Source organism: Thermobia domestica, chromosome 17 (assembly GCF_964235325.1).
Source record: "Thermobia domestica chromosome 17, izTheDome1.hap1.1, whole genome shotgun sequence".
Lineage (NCBI taxonomy): Eukaryota > Metazoa > Arthropoda > Insecta > Zygentoma > Lepismatidae > Thermobia > Thermobia domestica.
The window spans coordinates 11297869-11323383 of record NC_137470.1 but is presented as its reverse complement, the minus strand read 5'-3'; the positions used below and the strand labels follow the sequence as shown (position 1 = coordinate 11323383).

At 34.3% G+C, this 25515-nt stretch overlaps 1 protein-coding gene across 1 annotated transcript; it reads right to left on the bottom strand.

The window, feature by feature from the left end:
- Window positions 1-691: 691 nt before the first annotated feature.
- Window positions 692-25178, bottom strand: LOC145673756 (UNC93-like protein). The gene is made up of 6 exons (XM_081743504.1): window positions 24644-25178; window positions 21145-21845; window positions 17984-18203; window positions 10039-10201; window positions 8972-9239; window positions 692-7045 (listed from the first exon to the last, which is right to left on the bottom strand). The coding sequence occupies exons 2-6, from the start codon at window positions 21827-21829 to the stop codon at window positions 6759-6761; spliced, it is 1623 nt and encodes a 540-aa protein (XP_081599630.1). The 5' UTR covers window positions 21830-21845; window positions 24644-25178; the 3' UTR covers window positions 692-6758.
- Between the last annotated feature and the right edge of the window lie 337 nt (window positions 25179-25515).

Here is a 25515-nt window from a genome sequence, read left to right as displayed (position 1 = left end):
TGGGGATGTCATAAAATACTCGGTTGCAAAATACCAGTGACATCGATGGGGATATCATAAAATACTCCGTTGCAAAATACCAGCGACATCCATGAGGATGTCATGAAAACCTATTGTTTATTAGGGGTCGTATTAATCCTGGAGATGATGAAATTTTCCAGTGGATGAATAGAAAGAGTTAGTTCTACTATTTCTCCTTAGGTGACAGCACTTTACTGACAGAAAAGAAAAAATGTTTTGTCTCAGTAGATGACAGGCCTAAAAGAGCATTTAATTACGGTACACATGAGTTTGTTTTGACGATAAACATTTAGCAACTTCAAGATTATATTTTGAGGTCAGAAAAAAAACTGTCTTTGATATTCGGTCAGTGTTGCTAACCTGAAGCAGCATAAAATCCCTTCAGAACATCATTTCCCTTTTTCAATCCAAATATCCCACAATGCAAATAATTCTTTTTATCAATAATTTGAATACTCTTCTCGCACGTGCACAATAACAATGTCCTGTATAACGGTCATGACAGTCTTTTAACTGTAAATGAAAACCTGGACCATGAAGAAAGTAATAAATGAATAAATAAATCTTGGATAGAATTTTCACTGCGCTAATATTGGCTTTCTTTCACTTACAAACAAAACAAAATCACGATAAATATTGTTTATTTATAAATTTAAACTTTACAATAAATCTTACAAAATACAATACAGCTTAGCAAACAATATATTTGCTCTTTGATACTTTATAATCTATTAGCTTAATTGTATAATTTATATATCGTATTACATTGTTCATATAAAATTGTTGCTAACTGATATACCACAGAGAGAAATTGCAACGATATGGTAAAGGTACAACAATATCGATGTTGTACTTTTCTAAATATTAAAAACAATCGATTATTAGCAAAAATAATCACTAGAATATAGCGTACATCGCTACACCATAATATCACAATAATACTAGTTTCATGTATTCGTAAGTTAATTATAAATAACTCATTTCAAACTTTGTGAGGTAGTGTCGATTACATTTGTTTCCCCATTCTGTTCATAATATGTTGTTAAACATAAGAAAATATTCAACTTTCTAAAACTGTGTAACTTGCCATTGTAATACACAGTGGCGTATTTAAGATTTTGTTTCGGGAGAGGCTATGCACAACAGGTGAATAAGCACTTATATTTTTTCCTTCTCACTCTTTAAAACATAAACACACAAGGGCGTCATTGGGGGAATCAGGGGGGCAATTGCCCACCTGAGTTTGAGAAGTAAATATATTTTAATTGATTGTCTACCAATATACTAGGAGAAAACGTAAAACTCCTATGGCGGTAAAGGATCTGACCCCATTTTAACTTAAATCATTTCATTTTTTTTTTAAATGGAAAGATTCAGTTTTATCTGTGTACGTTTTTACCTGAAAGAAAATGTTGAGACAGGTTGAAGCTGAAATATAGGCCTACTGATTGCAGTTTTAATGGTAAAAATTGCAGACTCGTGAATCTTATGTGATATGATATACACCAAAATTTAGCAATGAATCTAACCTTTTATTCTATTCATAGAGGAAAGGGAAGCATCCTCTTCGCCCACCTAATTTCCCGGGCTACTTATTCCTCTCTTGATTTTCATTAATTCAAATATTTACCTTTGTTTATAACTAAACGATGTAAATATCCCTTTGCTATAATAACTAAAGTCCCATTATGTTGATATTCGTACAAGTTGGTGTTGAACACCTGTTTCGTTTATCAGCTCCTCTTAGTTTTGGTGTTACTGACGACGGACGACTTGAATCACAACTAACGGTCGAAGGTATGATAATAAAAACGAAAGAAAGAAAAAGAAACAGAAGAGTAGAATGGACGGAAGAAAAAAAAAGAACGCAGTCCTTACATGAAATGAAATTCGACAAATACAGTATTATTTCTGAGCAAAGAGCATAAGAAAATATAAAGTCAATGAAATTCTTAGAAATGGTGAGAAGGATTATTGTTGTACGTGGAATGCAAAAAACTAACTAAATTATTTCGGGGGGCGGGCTTTAACCCGAATAGACCCTAAATACGCCACTGCTAATACATATTATCAGAAAATAAAGTTTAACATGTAATAACTACACATCATCAACAAATAATTCCCACGTTCGAAAATGACATTTTTTTAATTAAACTTTTGTATTATAGTTACTTCACATGTGATTGTAGCATTGATTACATCTATGAAACCGTGCTCTCATATGTCACCGAAACAATATATTTTACTCTGTAACCGACACAAAATTCATTGTGACACACAAATAAATGCAATAAATGCATGGTAAACAAGAGAAAGCATCTATTTGAGCTGTGAACGCGTTGTATTAAACTGACATAGTTGCAGACAGAACACTACTTGTGCCTGATGATGATATTGCTATGGTTTCAAAATGTTACACTGTATACTATTAAGTGTAATACTTGTTCACAATTATATCAGTTTAAGAACGTCGAGGACTAAGTATATAAAATATAAGTTAAATTATTTGTTTGTTTCATTCTTAATAACTTATAAACATTTATCTACATCATTCATACGTTTATTACCATATAGATAATAATAAATATTATATATTATATAATATTTTATAAATTATTCACTTCTTTGCCAATATAGTTTCTTCGTGCAGATCATACACTTAACTTGTTATAAAATAAGATCTAATCTCCTTCATGAATTGTCCCTTTAGGGTATAATTTATAAGATGTTTACATGGTTATATTATAATTTGCGTTAATTAAATTGATTATGGTTTAGATTTAGATTCATGTAATGGTATGATTCTGAACAGGGTTCAGGCACGATTCATCCTAAAGTCAAGTGTATAAATGAATATTATGGAAATATCTCCTCATACATGCATTTAGTACATGTGTTAAATCAACAACATAATACTAGATTGGATATTAAATGACAAAAGTAGATATGTTTCATAAAACATTTTTAACGGTAAACATTAAATACTTAAAGACAATACTATCAAATTGTCATGGTGTCGTGAATAAGTTCTCTGTGTTTCTTCAAATAAATTTCCAGAGACCACGATACCTATGAAAATATTCAGCTTAGTATATGCAACCTAACAGTAAATACAGTTAGTTATAAAACTACACTGAAGCACAACTAACCTGAACTGAGACATGTCGTCAACTATCTGACGAAGGGACTATCTGACGTCAACTATCTCAAAATCTCACTTTTTCAAACATAAATAAAGAAATAATAATTACGTAGTAATTAGGAAAGCAGTTGAATATGTAATAATTCGTCACCTATTCCAGATAATTAAATGGAACTATTGACCAATTATTGTATATTTAACTTTTTTTTTCCTCTATGAAATTATATTTCTTTCCTTATATCTGAAAAAGTGAGATTTTGAGATACGACCCTTCGTCAAATAGTTGACGATGTGTCTGTTCAGGTCGTCGGAAATTATTGTGTAGTTAACAGTACCTCCCAAACATACTGCACTACTTACTTGTTCTGTTAAGATATTAAAGACAGAAATTCTTTGGCTAAATACATTCACAAGGATAAAAAGAAAAAAATCATAAAAAATGAACAATATTTTTTTTTTTTTGAAACGATGGATAGTTTTTGAAAAATGAAGTTTTGCAATCTGCTCATTAGTGAAGTAGTTTTCGTATTTCTAAATCATATATGTAACTGAATAAAAATTACAATATATTTACGTCTTAAAATTTGTTGAAAGTCATTTTGAGTATTGCTGCACAAAATAATGTTATCTATACATGCACTGTGTTTTATTTAGTATTTTTAAAATGCATTTTGAAAATGTTCACTATACGTTGAATTCAAACATGGATGTATACATTAGTACCTTTTGAATAGAACTCACAATAAGATATAAACTTGTTGACTGACTAACATCTTTAAAAAAATAAACACGAATTATGTGTTTTCTTTTATTCACCAGTTTGGTTCAGTTAGAATATCCAAAACTTCGAATTAACAAGGTTTGGATTAGCAGGATTTTAGTTTATATAAAGTAAATTTGTGTTAAAATTAGCTCAAATTTGTATAATATTTCTACCTATCATATTGAATTTTCTAGCATAAAAGGATTTCAACATTGTAGTATAGTTATTGTACAGAGTTGTAACCAATATTTATAAATTCATATATTTACAATATTTATTTTGTATTTGTTTGCCGTCTGAAATCCTTGACAGAGACACTGAAGGTAAATGGTTAGACTTGCAAGTCCGGAAACCATAAAGAACAAACTATAAACGTTACTCACATCCCTAAACTATCCATGTTATGACAAACATCACCATTGGCTATCTATTGAGTATCTTAAAATTCGATCAGCTAAAAGTTTATTCTAATATCTATTAGCATATATCAATCCTTAGAACATCATGTATCGTTACTAGTTGTCGAATTGAGCCGGTATAAGACAATATAGTATACCGGTAGCAAATTGCGATGCCAAAAATTATATCAGCTGTAAAAATTATAAACAAGTTCTACTATGTATATTAAAATACAGTCTTATTTATTTCTGTTTTTCCTCGTTTAAATTACACTGGTGAGTACAGTTTTTAGTAAAGCTATTAACTGTGTTTCTTTATCGTTTACCTATTTATGAAAACGTAATCTTTGATACGTCAATCCCTACTAACAGAGTCAACTTGCAAACCGCTTGCTGTAAGGTTGCATTAGAAGTCGGCAAGCTTGCATCCGGCTTGATTGGAAACCGCGCAAACATGCGGCAAGCTGGATTCCAGTAACGAAGTTACATGGGAGCAGCTTTGCATTCAGTGTTCCATCCAAGCTTGACGCAAGCGTTTTACGCTGGTGGCAAGTCAATAGCAAATGAAGGGCCAGAGATGTTATGACGCTCGTGAGAAGGATCTAAAGTATTGCTTGCTAGTACAACAAAAGGTATATTATATGAACGCTCGTGTTTAAAGGGCAAACATAGAAAGCCAAACATGCGCCAACTGATCGAAAGCTTTCTTGCTACCTGAGGTAATGCTATGCATCATTTTAGACTGTTTTGCAGTAATGCAATGTGAATATTATTACAGTTTGCACATGGCAATAATAATAATAATAATAATAATAATAATAATAATAATAATAATAATAATAATAATAATAATAATAATAATAATAATAATAATAATAATAATAATGCGTTAGTTCTGATAAAACAGGAGCAATGGAAAACTGTGATTTAAGTAGTGGTATAAAATATACCTAAAACAAGTCTATACATAGAGCATACCGGTACTATTCTTAATCCGACTACGGATCATTGCAAGCTTGATGTTTAATACAAACGCAAGGTTGAATTACACTAAGAATAATACAACTTTACGCTCGTTTATGAAAATAAATGGAAGCTTAAATACATTGAGTTGTAAAGCTTTTAGCTTCTAACAATCTTCGCATCGTCGTTTTAGCAATCGTTGGTGGATGGATATAAGTTTTCAACTAAATATCTTTATTTTTAAATAAGTTACTTCAAATCCAACGATAAGGAAATATTTATAATTCATTGATTGTTATTTATTTCTGTTTTATTACTTGTTGCTGCAAATTAACAATAAATAAGAAGAAATTAGGCATTGTTCATTACTTCGACTAGAATATAAAGTTCGTGTGTTCATACAAATCACACGATTTATCTTTATTCTATAAACTTTAGGGCATCTAGTTACACAGCATATTATATTTTAATTCTATATTATCGGTGGACAGTATCATAACATATCCATTTTTGCCCAATTTAAGGAAATTTGTTTCTATTCTTTAAAAATGATAAGATCATGTTAATAAGGGTAGTCATACTTTAAACAAATTAAGCTAGGTTGTCATGCTGCAAGAATCTTGTAGCTATCATTAAAAAAGATCTTTCAACCCTATATTTCTCCATGTAGACATAGTATTAAAAGGGACATGCAACATTTTTTTCATCTTGCAAGGAGTCAAACCATATTCAGCTTTCTGGGTCGTCTTGCTTGTTACCTACTATCGCTCTACCACTGATATATATATATTTAAAAAAAACAGTTTCCCTACTTCCAAAACGACGAATTCTTTTGGACACGGAGGGGAAGCGCTTCAAAATACACGTTTTTAATGAGGAGATTCACTATTTGTCCAGTAGAGAGCAGTGCTGCATGGGAGGAGATATCTGTCTTGCTTTCAGAAAGTTGTAATGTGTAAACAGTAAATAGAAAGATGGGATTGCAAGATTTTTTAATGAGAGCTACAAGATTCTTGCATCATGGCAACCTAGCTTTAGTTTTGTTAAACAATTTAACCATAATTTTACATTGAAAGTCTGTTGTTAATATCAGTGCTTTTGCTCGGCGTACCATTGTCGATTACTAAGGATAATGCCCATCCTTCGTTAAATTCTTCAACCACTTCTGCACTGTCCAAAGTGCTACTAACATAGACATTTAGGGTCGATTTGCTGCTAGATACAAACGAAAGTATTTGAGTGGTTTTACATGAATTTTAACTATATTACTTTGTCATCCTTTTATTGGGATGACTATTTCCTGAACTAATTCTTCAAATTTGTTCAAGTATCTAAGTTAATTTTTAAAACAGAGTGTGTCTTAGCTGAGTATTCGACTGTTAAAAGCAGGTGAACCTAGACGCTCCGTGCCTAACTGCAAACCTTCCATACGTCACAGGGGACAAAGAGATATTAAAGAATGCCTACATGTTCAAAATTTGTTGCACGTCTTTCCTTTCTCCACATCATTCGCTTGCTGTGAATTCAACTCTTTCAACTGGCGTTTCTTCAACAACCTCTTCTTCCTTTTGCGCAAAATTTCGACAATGACGTAACCAAGTACTCCACTGCACAAAAATCCCATCATCACATACAACTTTGTCGCAGTGCAAAGGAAAGTACTATAAGCATAGGCTACCACAAAACCAGTCGACTCCCATAAACGAAAGTTGCTGAACGCTGCCTCCTTATTTTTGCTGAAGAGAATTCCATACATACCTAACAAAACAATGAAAGAGTATCGTATTAGGGACATACAATGTTGCTCTTGCTAGTTGTGAACAAGATATACACACTTAACAAAAATCGGGTATACAGTATAATATTTCGATACTGTACCTGCAGTACCTTTACAAAACAGATTGTTCTGTTTTGATGTCGTCCATCAATTATAGCATCCTTCTCCCCCTCCATCTCTTTCCTGCCACCATACTCTCTAGCACGTCCATAATGATACAGTTCCTTCTTAGCCAATATCCCAACTAGTTTCTCTTCCTCTTCTTAATCTCTATTATAAAATTGAAAGTGACTATGTTCGTCACTCTCAATCTTTTTAACCGCGCGACCGATCTCGATCAATTTTTTTGATAGAGATGCGGTTCTGGCCTGGGAGTGTTTTTAGCTATTCACTTAACGGTAGAGCTTCGGGGAGGGAGAGAACGGGGAATTATAAAAAAATAAATAAAACTTAATAACTCTTGAACCACCCGACCCATCTCTATCAAACTTTCAACATAAATGAGGTTTGGGCCTGCAATATATATATATTCACTTCGACGGTAGAACTTAGGGAAGGGGGAGATTTATATATAAAATAAATAAAACTTAACTCTAAAACCACCCAACCGATCTTGATCAAATTTTCAACATAGATGAGGTTTGGGCCTGGAATATTTTTTGTCATTTAACTTGGACGATGCAACGTAGGGAAGAAGGAAAGGGAGATATATGTAAATAATAAAAATGAAAGTGGCTGTCTTTGTGACTTAATCGCTTTTGAACCACCGGACCGACCTCGATCAAATTTTCAACATACATGAGATTCGGGCCTGAGATGGTATTTATCTATTCACTTGGATGTTAGAACTTAGGGGAGGGGGCAGGATGAATTAAAGTAAATAAAACTTAACTCTAGAACCAAACGATCAATCTCGATCAAATTTTTAACATAGATGAGGTTCGGGCCTGAGATGTTTTTTTATCATTTCACTTTGACGGTAGAACTTTGGGGAGGAGAATAGGAGGGGGAGATATATAAAAATTAATAAAATTTAATAACTCTTGAACTACCAAATTTACAACCTAGATTAAGTTTAACCCTGAGATGTTTTTTTGTCATATCTCTTTCACGGTGTAACTTAAATGTGAAGGAGGGCAGAGACATTAACAAATGATCGAAAATGACCGATATTAGTGTCGAGTCTATAGTTTTCCAGGTCGCTGAGATGAACAGTGACACTTCTGATGCCATTTAAATCCAAATTCAGCCTCGCAACTTAGGGGAGGGGAAGGGGGTATATATATATATATATATATATATATATATATATATATATATATATATATATATATGTATATGAAAATGATCGAAATGATCAATATCAGTGTCGAATTCATAGTTTCCAGGATCGCTAAGATGAAAATCACACTTCCGATGTCGTGTCCCGCAACATGGAGAGGGGACTGTGATATATAAAAGTAATCGAAAATGATAGATATCAAAGATCGCTTTAGTAATAGTAAAAAGTGATTGACTAAGGGAACATATTACTATTTTTTTCTTAATTTAACCCAGCGGGTAATTGATGCTAGTAATATCTAAAACTGTTCTTTTCTCCTCAACCATTTCTAACACTTTCATTCGTTTTATTCTGGACCCAACTAGTTCTTTCCATTCTTTCTTCACACCCTCATTTCGAAAAGCCTCCAGTCGCTTATCATCATTTTTGCCTAATGTCCATATTTCTGCCCCATACAGTACAAACACCCAGGTGACGCAAGATAATTTAGCGAGTACGAAATAAAGACTCAGCAAACTTTGGTCAAGAATGGCGAGGACTCCAACTCGTCGCTAGCTGTAATTTACTAGGTTTCTTCTTAAGAATCTACCCAAATAATAAATAAAAAAAATATTAAAGTACTTACTGTTCACTTGCGTTTGCCACACTGCATCTGCGGCCCCCCACAATCCAGACATGGTGAAAAAGATTAACGGATTATCAGGACTTGGATGCCAGAGTAGAAACGTTACAAGAAGAGTACCGTGAAGAATCACTCCCAGCATCACAATGGGATTTCTTCCAACATATTTCGCTATGGAGCCAAACACTACAGAGCACAAGGCATTAATAATACCCATGCATATCATTACAAATCCGACGTGAGGAATACCCCAAGCACAGGAAATATAAGCCTGAAAAGAAAAAAAAATGATAAAAATTAATCCCTTATATTCTATTTTCATGGCAAGCGAAGTGATCGTTATATGTTACAACAGATATCAAACATTGTCTAAAGATTATATACAGGATGTATCAAAAGTCCAGGACCATGCATTGAACGGCTTATTACTAGTGGCGCGATTTTCTAATGTTAACCCAGAGTGACTGATTCAAATGACTGCCTCCAGCGAACTGACACAACTAGACAGTTGAAACGGTTACATTACTTCTTCCATGGATGGTATTACATGCAGTAAACGGCTTATTACTAGTGGCGCGATATTTCAGCGTTAACTCACAGTGACTTATTCAAATGACTGCCTCCAACGAATTGACATAGCTACACAGTTGAAACTCATACATTATTTCTTCCATAGGTTGCACTACATACCGTGAACGGCTTATTAGTAATGATACGATAATTCAGTGTTAACCCACAGTGACTGATTCTAATAACTGCCTCCAACGAACTGACACAACTAGACAGTTGAAAGGGTTACATTACTTCTTCCATGGATGGTATTACATGCAGTGAACGAATGAGCAGGAATGCCTCTTAGAAGTTGCAAACAAGACCCAACAGTTGATTATCGACTACAGCGCCATCAAAATATAAACTGGCGTATCCAGGAAGCAATGTTCTGTCAACGCGGTAACTTTGGAAAAGCATTCCGAAATCCATGCCGGAAATCTGAAGGAACCGAGTTATGGTTGGCCAGATTCTTGAATGTCAAACTTAACTATAATATTGTCTTGTCCTTAAGCAATTACCTGTGTGAAATCCGCCCCAATAAAAGCTTGCTCCATGCCAATCCAAATTGTTAAGGGAATAAGAAGAAGCTGGTATTTGTTTTTTAATTGATACAAGGTTGCTGCCAGCAGCTTGAAACCTCCTATATTAGCTGTCTCTTTCCTTCTTTCCTTTTCCCCATATCTGTAAAATGGAACGAAAGTAAAATTAAACAGGTTTGTTGATTATTTACAAAGCAAGAATGGGATAGTTACCTTACTAATCAAACTACAATATTGTATGAGAATAAATTACACGGTAATGGATGTGATAAAATGAGGGAAAAAAAGTAGGCAGGACGAAAAATAATATAACGTCTGGCCTAACTTTTCACATGTGCCGCACAAGGTTGTGAAATAGTGGTATTTCACTTTGAAAGATGGAAGGCGTACAAATCCTTCAAACAGAAATATTAAATTGTATTTATTTTCAACGTACTTAAAATGTTCGTTACTGAATTTTCCGTGTCAGTTATTTGCGATTTTTTTTCAATTTCGAACCCTCCATTCGATAAAGCATCAAAAACTATCTAAGAAAGTAATGGAGTTTTTTTTACGTCACTCGTACCATTCCCGAGATATTGGCCAAAAATCGCATATTTCTGGAGATTTGAGCCATATCTCGGGAACCATAAATCATAGAGAAATGATATTGATGTTGATCAATATCTAAGAGTATGGTGAATATTTTGGTACCAAATAGTATTCGGTGGTTACTGTCCAACTGGTCACTGGTTTGGCCACTGATCAATTTGTTCGTGGCCACCAGTTAATATCACTACCAAAATGTTTACTATCCTCTTAGGTATTTATTAACACCTATATCATCTTTCCTTGACTTACCGTTCCCGAGATATTGGCCAAAAAATAGTTCCGATTTCGGAAGATTTAAGGAGCCACAACTCGGGAACTGTAAGTCATAGAGAGATCATATTGGTGTTGACCAATACCTAAGAGGCTGGTAAACATTTGGTACCAAATAGTAACCCGTGGCCACTGGCCAGCTGGCCACCCTTCCCCATATATTGGCCAAAAAATCGAATTTCTGGAGATTTAAGGAGCCATATCTCGGGAACAGTAAGTCATAGAGAGACGATGTTTTGCAAAGTTTTGCGAGAAATAGAAGAAGGTGCGGGTACAAAGATTTACTTTTTCATGTAGGAACAATCACAGTTATTCTTCCAGCATTATCTCTCCAGTCTTTTTAATTTCGTTCTGGCAATGATCTTGGAGCAGTCTCAACTGGTTTAAAGTTGAATTGCATTAGAAGAAGTAATTTATCAGAATATCATTGTAATTATTATAAATACTTATTGAATTTTACGGAATACCCTAATAACTTATAACCTAATGAAAGTTAATGTTTAAGTTACACTAGTATTGGAGTTTCAAAACTATAGGCAGTGGACACTGAAACTAAAACACCTGGTAGAAAGCCATGATTTGCATTTAATAAGATCTGGGAGACTCTGGCGGCCAGTACAGGAGCAGCACAACTTGAGACGGATTGATATAGGTCCTGCACCGACCTACATGTTTCAGGAACGACCTGCAATTAAAACTACCAGCTGTGAAGCTAATCAATCGCACATGAGAAGTAGGAGTTTGCAATGCATTCCGTGTAAGGATCTACCTTCATCTTCAACGCTTATTTAGAGGTAACTAGTGAAGGTTATGTAGCTTCAAAGACCGTTCTTCATTTTACTAGAAAGAAGCTGTTTTGCCTCATAACCACCTCAAAACATCTGTTGAGGAATCTGAACGTTAAAAGTCTTCTGTGCATTCCGAATAATTATAGTATTTAACTTTCTCTTTGTCTCAAATTATCATCATCATCATCGTATTACGTCACTTGCCACTACAAAGAAGTTTCCATGTTCCACGGTCTTCCGCTAACCTCTTCGTCTTGACGTACGATTTCTCTGTTTTCATATCGTCCATTAATTGTAGTCTCCTTCGCTCTCTCCCTCTCTTTCCTGCCACTACATCCTCAAGTATATCCCTCATGATGCAGTTCCTTCTTAGCCAATGTCCCAATCAGTTTCTCTTCCTCTTCTTAATAATATCTAAAATTATTCTCTTCACTCACCATTTCTAGCATCCTCTCAATCGTTTTTCGCTTGACCCAAATAATCCTTTTCATTCTTTTCCACACCAAAATTTCGAAAGCTTCTAGACGTTTTTCACCATTGTTGCACATGTTTCTGACCGATACAGCATAATACTCCACACGAAGCAATTTATGAGTCTTCTCAACACTTTGTTCAAAGTTCAACAAAACAGAAGGACTTCTCTAAATCTATCAATATGCATTCCACTATTTTTTTAAAAGTCGTTCAGAATTACCTTACATAGAATGTAGTATAAAAATGTAACGCAGAAAAGCCATATTATTAATTCCTATTTGCATTCATCCAACATAAAAAGTTCAATCATCTGTTAATATAGATTATGTCATTGATGGCCAAATTGCGGATCACAGACCGAATCCAGCCCGTAAGTAGGTTTCACCTGACCCACGAATAAAAATGAAAATATATGATCCGTTCCCTTTAAAAAAGAATCCATATGTGGCAAGAAAAGTGTGGGCGACTATCGTAATATACAGGAATCATACTTAAATTTTAAATGTGAGAACATTTTCTTTAACCTTTTAATTACCAAGCCTAATTTTCAAGAAAAGGCAGTTGGTATGATTTATACGCACGTGATTAATCTAAATACATGAAACAAAAAGGATACACACAATAGAACAACGATTCACATAATTATTTTTATTAATTATTCTTCCTTTTGGCAGATTCTAGGATTAAGTAGTTTTTCTTTCTTTTTCTTTCTTTTTTTTTAATTTTAGTTCTGGGCCTGGACATGTCTCTTCCACGTTTCTCGATCTTCAGATTCCTCTTTTAACTTCCGATATTTTCTTTTATTCTTCAAATCCTCGATCTCTTATGGTATTCTTCTTCCTATTCCACGCTTTCTTTCCATATTTCCTTCTATGCCGGTATGAAGAAGACAGTTTCTTCGCAAGGTGTTGTCCAACTGAATTTGCCTGCCTGAAAGCGTCCTCTTCTCTCCTATCCGTTTTAAAACACCTTCGTTTCTTATTCTATCTGTCTATTTCATCTTCATCTTCCTCCAACACCACGTTTCGAAGCTCTCTAAATATTTCCTCTCTAACTTCCGTAATGTCCAAGTCTCTGAACCATACAGTCCACTATACCATACAGTCCATACAGTCCACTGTACCATACAGTCCATTATAGCACTTGAACATTTTTTTTCCTTGGTCCAATATTAAGCCTGCTAGTTAAGAGTGACCTTTTCTTGCTGAATACTTCTTTGGTTATGGCAATTCTCGACCTGATCTGTTTGGTGCAGTAAGCGTCTCTCATCAAATTACTTCCCAGATACGTGAAACGATTGACCTCTTCAAATTCTCTTTATTCTACTATAACCCGTTTCCACGGGATATTCTCATGGCTTTCGATTTTTTGATGTTGAATTCCATTCCATATAGTATTTCAGTGTCAACTCGTTTGTCAATCATCTCCTTCACAGAATATAATACGAATATATATTTTTAAATTGTCATTGATATATATTTAATATTATTTATTTATTTATTTTTATATTATTAGCAGAATGCCCGTTCTTCGAACGGAAGAATACATTTCATTTTGGACGTAAAGGACACCAAACTGTCACCAATCAACTTAGAAACCCCAAAAACTATGAATTCGACACCAAAATCGGTCATCTTCAATTTTTATATGTCATCATTCCCTCCTAGGAGTACTAATAGGAGCGAATGGACTTAAATGACATCGGAAGTGTCAGTTTTCGTCTCAGAGACTACGAAAACTATGGATTCGACTCTAATAACGGTGATTTTTCATCATTTTTAAATTTCTCCTCCTCCCCCTCCGTAATGTGTGCCATGAAAGTGAAATAATGAAAACCATTCCAGGCCCGACCCCATCTATGTAGCGAATTTGATCGAGATTGGTTATGTGGTTCAGAAGTTAATAAATTTTATATATTAACTTCTATATATAATTTTCAATATATATCCCCTCCTTTTCCCACTCCTTTACGTTATACCGTCAAAGTGAAATGATAAAAAAAAAACATCCCAAGCCCGAACCTTATGTATGCTAAAAATTTGATCGAGATCGGTCGCGTGGTTCAAGAGTTATTAACCCTTTCACAGAGGAAGTCGACTTTTGTCGACAGAACCAAATTTCCTTAACATGCGAATGTCGACTATAGTCGACGTGTTAAAATTTGTTTGTCCGTATCTTGGCTTTGTCGAGAGTAGTCGCCAAAGTTGTACCGTTCATATTTTTTTGTGTTCTATTGTTTTCGATAAACAATAGAAATCACACAGAAAACCTTTGGCGACTACACTCGACAAAACCAAGATACAGACAAATTTTAACACGTCGACTATAATCGACATTCGCAGGTTAGGGAAATTTTTTTCCGTCGCCGTCCAAAGTGAAAGGGTTAAGTCACATAGTGACATTCATTTTTATTTACATAGAAGATTGTCTGGCCTCTAAAGTGATCCTTACTTTCTCTTGGCCTGCGGTGAATTATAAATTTGTTCATTGTTCGCTCTATCTATTGACAGAAAGAGCACAAAATTAGCTCAGAATTTGTTAAGCCTTTGTTGTAAATTTTTCTTCGATATTAAAAAAAAAATCCAAACATAACACAGATACAGGAAAGCCAATCTTTAAGGTTGGTGTAAAAGGACGTTTTGCCGATAGATGTCACTACGGTCTTCGTATCTCTCTCATGTATTTTTTACCTTTCACGAAAATTTACAATTTATGTTACAAATTTCAACCTGGAGACTTCAAACTTTTAGAGAATAGACTTTCTAAACTATTGAAGACAACAATCAGTACAGATTTTTTTTATTTAGAATTTTCTTCATTGTTGAAACAGTTCTATTGTTAAAGGTTTGGATATCCATCTCAACAATGAAGACATTTCAACAATGAAGAAAATTCTAAATAAAAAATCGGCACGGATTGTTGTCTTCAATAGGTTATGAAGTTCCTTTTCTAAAAATTTGAAGTTTCTAGGTGAAATCGTGAATTTTCGTGAAAGGTAAAAATACACGAGAGAAATACAAAGACTGTAATGACATCTATCGGTAAAACTTGTCCCTTTAAACCAACCTTAAAGTTCAAGTATTTATTCATTTAGGATAATGTAAACACATCAGTTCGTTTTCAAAAGTTTGTAAATAAATAATAATAACAATAAAAAGCTGTACACACATTTATTGTGCACACCAATACATGAACACAATATGAAGAAACACTCGCATATTGATAAGGTATCTCTTCTGCTAACCGCAAGATTCATAGTTTACTGTTATATTCTTTACGAAATAAACAACAATACATTACACATGTCACTTTGAAAATACTTAACCATAAAAGCAGTTTTATCTCACTTAACCCTGTAAAGTACGGCTCGTTTTCAATAGCCATTGTTTACAGATTTTCAACTTAAGAAAAATAAAAGAATACAAGATGAAACAGCACTTACAAATCCTGCACAGGCGGATAATAATTTTGTTTAGAAGAATGTTGCCAGATCTGAAGATTAAAAGTAGCAAGGTTGTGCTCCAAAAGTAGCGGATTCGAACTATTTGTAGCCCAAACATAAACATGTCATGTGTCAGGGTCGGCAATGGTCAGGTGGCGACTGAAGTTTCTAATTGTTGGCAGTGGTGTGTTAGGGCAAACTCTATATTACATCAGCTGCAGTAGAACTACAGCGTGCAATGAACTGGGCAGGTGGTGATAGTATAAAATGAGAGACTTTTCTGATATTCATGGAGACATGTTTGCTTAAGTCAGTTTTGTGGGCTTTAAAATACACTTTAAAACGCTTAGAGCAGCGTTTCCCAACCTTTTTCAACTTGCGGCACACTACGGGTATTACTTAGATTCTCGCGGCACACTTATAGATATTATTATTATTTGTAAATATAAAACACAGAGGTATTTTGTCTGTGGTTATTGATCTCCTTCTCACAGAGAAGAAATCTCTATCACTGTTTTTTCCCCCTTGGTAAATCATTATGCTTATTTTTCATTCTAATTTAAAAATAGAAAACAATTGCAATGAAATATTGGACTCAGGTTTTTAAAAATACGCTTTCTTTTTAAAACCTGCATCCAACCTTTTACGAAGAAGGAAGATCACTAAATAACGAACGAACAAACAAATCTCTTTTGCTTTTATAACACAAATGTAGGTAACTTGTCGAAAGGATTGAATGATATTTTAAATTTTCAAGTTACGAAATAGTCTGCAACAATAAAGAAACAATAATGGTCATAACAATGACAACAAATACTTTTTTGAACATTAGAAATGTATAGAACAGTAGCACGGTATGAAACTTAAAATTGTAGATTCATAGTAGAGGTTCATAGTAATGTGAAATACAAATATACATTTTTCAATTTACGTTTACGTTTCAATTACGTTTTACAATTTGATTGCTATAAAATTAATAATTTTGTTTCGATTCCTCGCGGCACACCAGCGGCCCATTCACGGCACACCGGTTGGGAAACGCTGGCTTAGAGTATGTTTATTCACTCTTATTCCTCACTTCTTTATTTCAGTTGCTAAATTCTTTATCTGGAAGCCATGAGTTTTCGGAGACTTATTGTATCTCTACTTACGCGTTATGTTAATATGGACAATACAAGTACATAATTAAATTTGCAATGTTCATGTTTACACATGTTAGACGCAGGCATTAACTGAGACAGCAAAACGGTCAGTGATACTGCAACAGCGCAAACTTAACAAAACTTTAGTATTATCAAATCTGGAGATTAAAAAATACCAAAAAACAAGAATTAAACTAGTAAAGAACATGTTTGTTTTACTAAAACTATTGATCATTGTGAACAGAATACCCAACAAATAAAACTTTTATTGGATCAAAAGATCCAATATATTTCAATCAAAATATTTTTTGTACGCCTTATATCTGGAGAACTCAACTCTGGGAAGCCGAACTAAAACTATCACTTAACTCAGTATAATGTCCTTAATCCGTAGAAAAAAACGAAAACTCGATTTAGGGGTTGTTCAAAAATTTTGTGCCCCTGATCCAAGATTCAATTTATTCCAATCAAAAAAAAAAAAATTCTTGTATGCATTATATCAGGAGAACTACATATAGTGTAGCCAAACCCAAACTAATCCATAGAAAATACGAAAACTCGATTTAGGGGCCTTTCAAAACTTTTTGTGGCCCCTGATTCAAGATCCAATATGTTTCAATCAAAAAATTTTCTTGTAGGCCTTATATCTGGAGAGCTACATATAATATAGCTAAACCCAAACTAATCCGTAGAAAATACGAAAACTCGATTTAGGGGCTTTTCAAAACTTTTTGTGCTCCCTGATTCAAGATCCAATATATTTCAATTAAAAATTTTCTTGTAGGCCTTTTATCTGGAGAACTACATATAGCGTAGCTAAACCCAAATTATCAGTTAACTCAGTATGATGTGCTCATTCTGTAGAAAATACGAAAAGTCGATTTAGGGACCGAGTCAAATATTTTGTTGCCGCTTATGCAAAAACTAATTATCGGCCAAGATCGCAATCTTTTGATGTATTTTTTATCGTTCCTAAAATTCTTGTTGTATTACATAAAACTAATAATATTTTTTTGTTTTTATAGCATATAAAAATTAAAAAGGTAGCGCATTCTTAAGAGTTGCTTAAAAGTTGTAGCCTGCAGATAATTAAAAGTAGCCCAAAAAATAGCGTGTCGTTCAATTTGAAATTTTGATACCAAGGACACTTAAAAACCGTCAAATCCGCTGAGTCAAATTTGGCAACACTGGTTTATAAACGAAAGCATCGTCCTTACCTTGTAAGTGGATCCAAGAAGGCTGCAATGATTGCGGATGCGACAAAAATGCAACATAAATAAATAATGCAAATGGTGTAAATTTCCTCGTCTGCAGGCCTTTCCAAATTTTCGTTATCATCTGCATTTTCGGCTGGGCAGAATTGTGATCCACATAATCTCATGTCTTCAATGGACAATGTTTCGTTCGCTGAAGCCTCTGGTTCATGAACTGACATCACTAAAATTTCAATTTGGATAAACAAAATTAGTATTCTATCAAATAATAAACAAAAGCTGTCTTTATAATTATTATTATCACCAAATAGGGCCTAATGTTCACCAGTGTTTTCCTGTAGTAACTCTTTCACTAATGTGGACAACAAAATGGTGAAATGCACTAAAACCTATCCACTACTTGGCAAGATTGGAGCTGTAACACCCATTCTAAGAGCCAGGGATATACCAGATTAGTCCTACAGATTTCGCCAGCAATCACACCTGACAAACAGGCAGATGCTAGCCACATAAGCTTGAGAAGCCCTGTCTTAATGTTTGTTTATTAAATTACTTTGACTCCAACGACGACATTAAGAGTTTATGTTACGTGTTTGTTTTTTATATATATATATATATATTAGCCAGCAAAACTTTAAAAAAATGTTAGGATAAAACTATATACACGAAGAATTTAAATGTCGACTGAAAGCAGGAAATTCGTGTTATTATTCAGTTCAAAATCTTTTGTCGTCGTGAATTCAATCGAGAAATTTGAAGCTTAAAATATGTAAAAGGATAATCATGAAAGTTCTGCTGTTTGGTTACGAAACATGGTCGCTTACTCTGAGGGAAGAACGCAGACTGGAAGTATTTAAGAATACAATCCTGAGACGAATATTTGGATCCAAGAGGAACGGAAATGGGGAATGGTGGAAACTTCATAACGAGGAACTGCATAGTTTGTACCGTTTGCCAAACATTGTTACGACCATGAAGTCTAGGAGACTCAAATGGGCAGGTCATGTAGCTAGAATGGAAGAAACTATTAACGCTTTTAATGTTTTAACGGGAAATCCAATCGGAGAACGACCATTAGGAAGACCTAGATAGATGGGAGGATAATATTAAGATGGGTCTCGCAGAAATAGGAATACAAAGTAGAAGCTGGGTCCAGTTGGCTAAGAACAGAAATCAATGGATAGCTTTTGTGGACGCAGCGTTGAGCCTCTAGGTTCCATAGGCCATAGGGTTAGTTAAGATAAAAATAATTAAATAAAAACGGGGCTGTAGCCCATTAAATTTATTGATTTATTGTGAATGAGTAACATTTGCAAGGGAATATTTAATTCATTCCAGTCGACGACCTCTCTAGGACATTGCAGAGATTCTACAACAGCTGCCGCGAGTGTGTGGCACGGGAAGAAATGTATATAGAAAACTAATTGATTAATAAATTTTTCCCCCATCGTTATGCATTTTATTTTGTGGTAGTCCCGGAAATTATTGAACACACCGTGTATTTCTTTACTTGCCAACGAGAAAAGAAGAAAAAACGTGAAGTTGGTGTTGGCTGGAAGTACAGACAAAAATGTTTGTCTTGTTTATTCTAATGGCATAAGATATCTTTCGATAACAAGTTCTCGAGAGATTAACAGTTTGACTACCAATACGTACGGCTCATACATAGTCGAGCCTGCATTTTGCCCTACCACTACGTATTTGCCCGTACGTATCTGGTTCCAACGGCTGAAGAGGAAATATTCTTGCATGGTAATGATCATGGAAACATACGGATGATTCTGGTCGGGGAAGATCGAAGTCTAAGCATTGCCGTGACATCGTTTGAGCACGTGATCTTTGCAAGCAATGAGCAAAGCACAAGCGTTATACCATCTGTTACTAAGAGTACGAACCCCTGCTACTAATGATGAGTGTGTTTTTGTTTTTGTGTACTTTGTATCACAAAAGCAGTAGAATATGGAGGGAAAGGAGGGTTAAAGTTCATTAGATTATGTTTCAATCAGTCCAACTCTCTAGCCTACAGACCACAGGCCACTATGCTACAGGAAACCCAGATGTTAATTGCAATAATTTTAAAACAATTATGGTATTAGCAACGAATGTGGTTGATGATTTGTTTGAACTGTTTGTTGCCTAATGCTCTCCGCGTTCGTGAGACTCTGTATTCCTTCTACAATCTTGGGATTCAAGGGGTTAATGGTGTTAACCTGAGACATATATGCATTTTTAGTTCATTGATTTACATACCGAAACTGTTTTTTTTTTAAAAAAAAGCTTTGAAACGAACATGGTTTCTAATAGTTTAGTTTTGTCTTTTTTGATGCTTATTTAAACGTTTCTTTCTTTCTCAAAACAAATTTGTCTTAAGAGAAAAAATAATATTACATAAATGAAGTTCGATTCATGAATATTACAATTACACATCACACAACTTAAATTCCACAAAGTGATCCTCATTATTCGCTCCCTCTCTCTTTTTCCTGCTACCATACCCTCTAACACGTTCCTTATGATACAGTTCCTTGTATGGGGCCGCGGTGGCTCAGTGGTAGAGCGTTCACCTCTTGTGCTTGAGGTCCCGGGTTCGATCTCAGCCCCCGCCAAGTGAACTTTGTGGTGGACAAACACCGTGGTCGTGGATTTTCTCGGGGTTCTCCCGTTTCCTCCCACTATCTTCATTCCACCATTTCATTCATTACTCATCATCACCGTCTCCTTTAGCCTAACCGGCATAACCGTGGGACGTAAAACTCAAAGATTTCATTTCATTTTTACAATTCCTTGTCAATGTCCCAATCAGTTTCTCTTCCTTTTCAGTTACATCTGAATTGTTCTTTTCTCCCTCCTAACACTTCCTCATTCGTTTTCCGTTCGACCCAGCTAATAATCTCTATTCTTCTCCACATTCACATTTCGAAAGTTTTCACAAAGCTTTTTTGTTTGTTTGTTTGTTTTACAAGAAATCACTCAAATTTGCAGTTCATTTCCAAGCAAAGATACACACTCTCAATGTCATTATTAAACAAATAGTTATTGCAAAATATTACGACGTATGAAACCAATAAACCAGTGATTATTATAATCTAATGAGCATATTTTACAAAGGCAGAGAAATGTTTTCGCTGTACAAAATAAAGTATTTATAAGAAAAATAATCTTACCTAGAGAAGAAATAAGGTTTCCCCATAGCTCTGCAGTCTGCCAGGCTAAGAAGAAAAATCCAAAGAACCTAACGATGATAGCGTCAACCGGTTGGTCTGTAATCTTAGAATACACTGCCCCCACTTGAGTCAAATAGGTTCCTTTCGCAGCCCACATGGGTGCCGCTCCAAGTCCAACAATTACAGCAGTCGGCATTAACGTATAAAATGACGGAAACATTTGTGATGCGATGTAAGGAGCGTAGCACAACAAAGAGAAACATAATGTCCATTTCACGGTGAGTCTTTTAATAACAAACGTTGGCACAAAAATACAGGACAGAATAAGAGCAGCATAAATCACAGAGAGGGAACTTGTTCCGAGACCATCTTGTGCGTTGATCGAACTTTGAAGGTTTCCAGTTCCTTGAAAAGCTGTAAATTGCACCATGAAAGCAAAACTGATAATTCCAACGTTCTTCAAGACACGCCATTTTTCGGCAACGTCAAGTTCTTTCGGCACTGACTCAACCACTTGTTCCTCTTCATCCCCTGATTCTTCTGCTGCTTCCGTTTCTGTTGTATTCTTCTTGAGATCATCGCTTAATTGTGATTTGTCTAACACCTGGTGAGCGAAGACAGCTGCAAGATTTTCTCCTGATCTGTGGTCTCCATGGACATTTACATCAGAGTGTGGGAAAACCATGGCGTTTCACCTTTGCCTAAGAAAAAAAAAACGAGAAAATTAATACAAAGTTGTAAGAAAAGTTGCTAACTAATTATGACTTTAAGATCATATATTAACAGTCTCAAATATGGAAATTTGCTTTTAGAGTCAATAGAATGCAATTATGGTTATTCCCACCTTTCTAAAATCAATTTCACATCATGGTCTCATTTTTACTTAATCTACAGGTTTCTTTTCCACAAGTTATCAACTACTACTTCATATCCCCTTGTCTTAACAAGTAAAAAAAATATAATCTCATTTCACTGTAATGAACAACAATATATTAGGATAATTCTTCGCTGGAAAAATAACGAATCATTTAACCTCTAACTTTACTTTTCGTTTCACTTATTAAAGAAATAACGTGTATTTACTTCTCGTTTCGCTTATTAAAGAGATAACGTGTATTTACTTTTCGTTTCACTTATTAAAGAGATAACGTGTATTTACTTCTCGTTTCGCTTATTAAAGAGATAACGTGTATTTACTTTTCGTTTCACTTATTAAAGAGATAACGTGTATTTACTTTTCGTTTCACTTATTAAAGAGATAACGTGTATTTACTTCTCGTTTCACTTATTAAAGAAATAACGTGTATTTACATTTAGTTTCACTTATTAAAGAGATAACGTGTCTTCTCGTTTAACTTATTAAATAAATTACGTGTCTTTACTTATCGTTTCACTTATTAAAAGGACAACGTGTCTTTATTTTTCGTTTCACTTATTAAAGAGATAACGTGTCTTTATTTTCGTTTCACTTATCAAAGACATAACGTATCTTTGGTATTCGTTTCGCTTATTAAAATGATAACGTGTCTTTACTTTTCGCCTCACTTAATAAAAAGATAACGTGTGTTTATTTTTCGTTTCACATATCAAAGTGATAACGAGTCTTTACTTTTCGTTTCGCTTATTAAAAAGATAACTTGTATTCTCTAAAGAAGAAATTTATATTTTTAACAGTTGATGCATGCATGCAGCCAAACAACGGATCAAGCTCCACCGTGCAAATTAGAATTTGGCAGAGGCTTTTTAGAAACTTTTGGCTCATGTTGTATCCACCTACGACGGATTGTACACGTGCCCCGTTGTTTCACTCAACTACACACAAACAGGGAGATCCCACTTACCATTGTTACACTGTAAAGGAAGCCAAAATGTTATTGTTACACTAAAATCCCAGCATTACTCAATCTGGCCAGCACGCTTCAATTCTTGTTTGATTCCGAATTTTGTCAAACGCTAAATAAAAGATAAAATTCTCTCTCTCTCTCTCTCTTTCTCTCTCATGTTACTTCTTAGAGCTTCGAGCTGTATCTAGAGTTAAATACATAGTGTAGCAAATTTTCCTAATTATAGAGCTGATGTTTTCGTCGAATAATCCCATAAAAAGATACCTCATTATGTTTCTTCATATGTACCCTGTAGAATTATCTACATATGAAGAAACATTAGCTTCTTCTTCAGAAAATTATCAACCCTGTAATGAATATTTTTCTCTAATTAACAAATTTATCGCAACAAAATTTGTGTTTTTAGTCTTACTATGAATAGTTTGAGGGAAAAATAGTGGACCCAAAATTTCGTAAAAGTTCTTCAAAGTTCGCATCAAATACGCCAGTCCGGTCTTACGATACATGCTTCCCCAATGTTGGGACGTGTAATTAATTGTAGCAATTGTGCTTCCGAGAATATGTGATCAAATTCACAGTAATTTAAATTTCTGCAATCTTTACCAAGCCAAAATTTTCAATAACAATTATCTAGTCCCGCGCATTGAATCCCTGCTGAAGCGTCAAAACATTAGATAAACCAAGTAGTGAGTTGGACTCATTTTGAGTCATAACACTCATTTCACAGTATGGCCTCAGCGATGAAAATCTACCAAATCTTCAATGCATAAATGAATCCAATAGAAATAGATTCTTGATAAATAATAATCATAGTTTTGGATGTAAACGACCTTACTTATTGCCTACGTATAAACATTCTATCCTTGAGCTTCTGGTTATTATTTTATCAAAAAGACCGATGTAATCTGAGAAAGACTACAAATAATTTTACAAAAATTTTACCAAAAAAAAGTTTCTCTTGAATTAGTTCGAAAAAAATTAATGACGTTCTACGTTCCAATTCAGACAGTCATTTCTCCGGTAGAAAACATATAAATGGGAATCATGAGTGTCTTGAATACTAGAACATAGTATTCTTATGCAATTAATATTTTGCCATCACTGGTATTTGACCTAAAGTTAGAAATTTGAATATATTGTGGTGTTTTGTTGATTTTTCTTTTAGTTTTAACATAAAAAATATTCCTGTTCTATACTAAATTATAATTGTCTTCTTTTGCTAACTAGTTTAAGTTCTGCAGTTTCATACTTTCTGTCTACTCTAACGCATTTTTTTCTAAAATAATATCCTAAATAGTTTCATTTTTTATTAGCTATTCACTACATTTTTTTCTCTTTCTAGCATTTCCTAGCAGTTCCGTATTGAGTTTCGGCTCCACCCAGCCAAAATTAGCATGGCACCCGAATTGGCGTGTGACCTTGAGTGCTGCTCTCCGCATACAGCTACGTTGTCAACACTGCATATAATTTTTAGACAAGCAGAAACCTTATCGACATGCTTTAATATTCATGAAATTTGCACATGAGGTTTCGCAAGAGCATATTTGGTTCGCGTCAATATTAGTCCAAAGCAATATATTTTGAGTTTTCAGTGGTGAAGTGCCCTACAACTACCACAATCAGAGAATATCAACGAAAACAAGACCGAAACTTACTTTTTCTTGTAGAGTTCACAATCTAAACGAACAACGTATCAGACAATATCCGAGCGTTTCCGTTTCCTCGGAACTTCTAATTGAAACTTCGGTGACTACCTCTTTTAAATAACGAAATGCTAGATCATTAATTATACAACCAAACAACTATCTGTAAGCAAAGCAATTATCTTCCCCTACCCCTTTTTCTTTCGACGTACACACACCATTGAACACTATTACGTCACCGTGTTTGGTCCATTTTGTTGAGTCAATGAAATGAAAAACAGCTCTACAATACTAAAAGTTACAATGATGCATTTTAACTGATTAAAATTCAGATAGTGACACCAGTTTCTGTGACGTTTGACAACTGAAACCGTGAAAAACAACAAATCCCCACGTGATTTACAAATGTTTCTCCTAACAATTCCGTTAATTGTTAAACATGAGTTATATGTTTGCGCGGAATTCTCGAAGAGAACGTTGAGGTTCAATGTGTTTTATCTCGTTAATGAATCGTAAAACCAACACCCAATAACCCTGTCAGCTTGTAATTAATAAAACTCACATTGCGTCACGGCGGCAAAATATGATTTAGCATATAATAGTAATAAAGACACACATACGTAAATGCTTAAGTGTTGAACAATTATAACCATTTTTTTAAATAATAAAACCATTCAGGAGGAGAAAACGTGTAAATGTTATTGTAAACTAAACCGAAAAAGATCATCAGAACATATGTGTATAATGTTAACAATATGTGTAAATATCATTGTGTACGAAGGTAAGTTTCAAGACTACTATTCTATTTGTATTTCAAATATTTTAGCCGGAAAATTCTGGTTTTAAGTGTGACATTAATACTAATCTTTTTGGAGAAAACACAA

Excerpts from the sequence above, each read along its gene's own strand:
- LOC145673756 (XM_081743504.1), bottom strand. The coding sequence starts at position 21,829 with ATGGTTTTCCCACACTCTGATGTAAATGTCCATGGAGACCACAGATCA. Across the intron at positions 10,202-17,983 it reads TTCTTGGATCCACTTACAAG|ATATGGGGAAAAGGAAAGAA; the intron begins GTAAGGACGATG and ends TCCATTTTACAG. Across the intron at positions 9,240-10,038 it reads TTGGGGCGGATTTCACACAG|GCTTATATTTCCTGTGCTTG; the intron begins GTAATTGCTTAA and ends TTTTCTTTTCAG.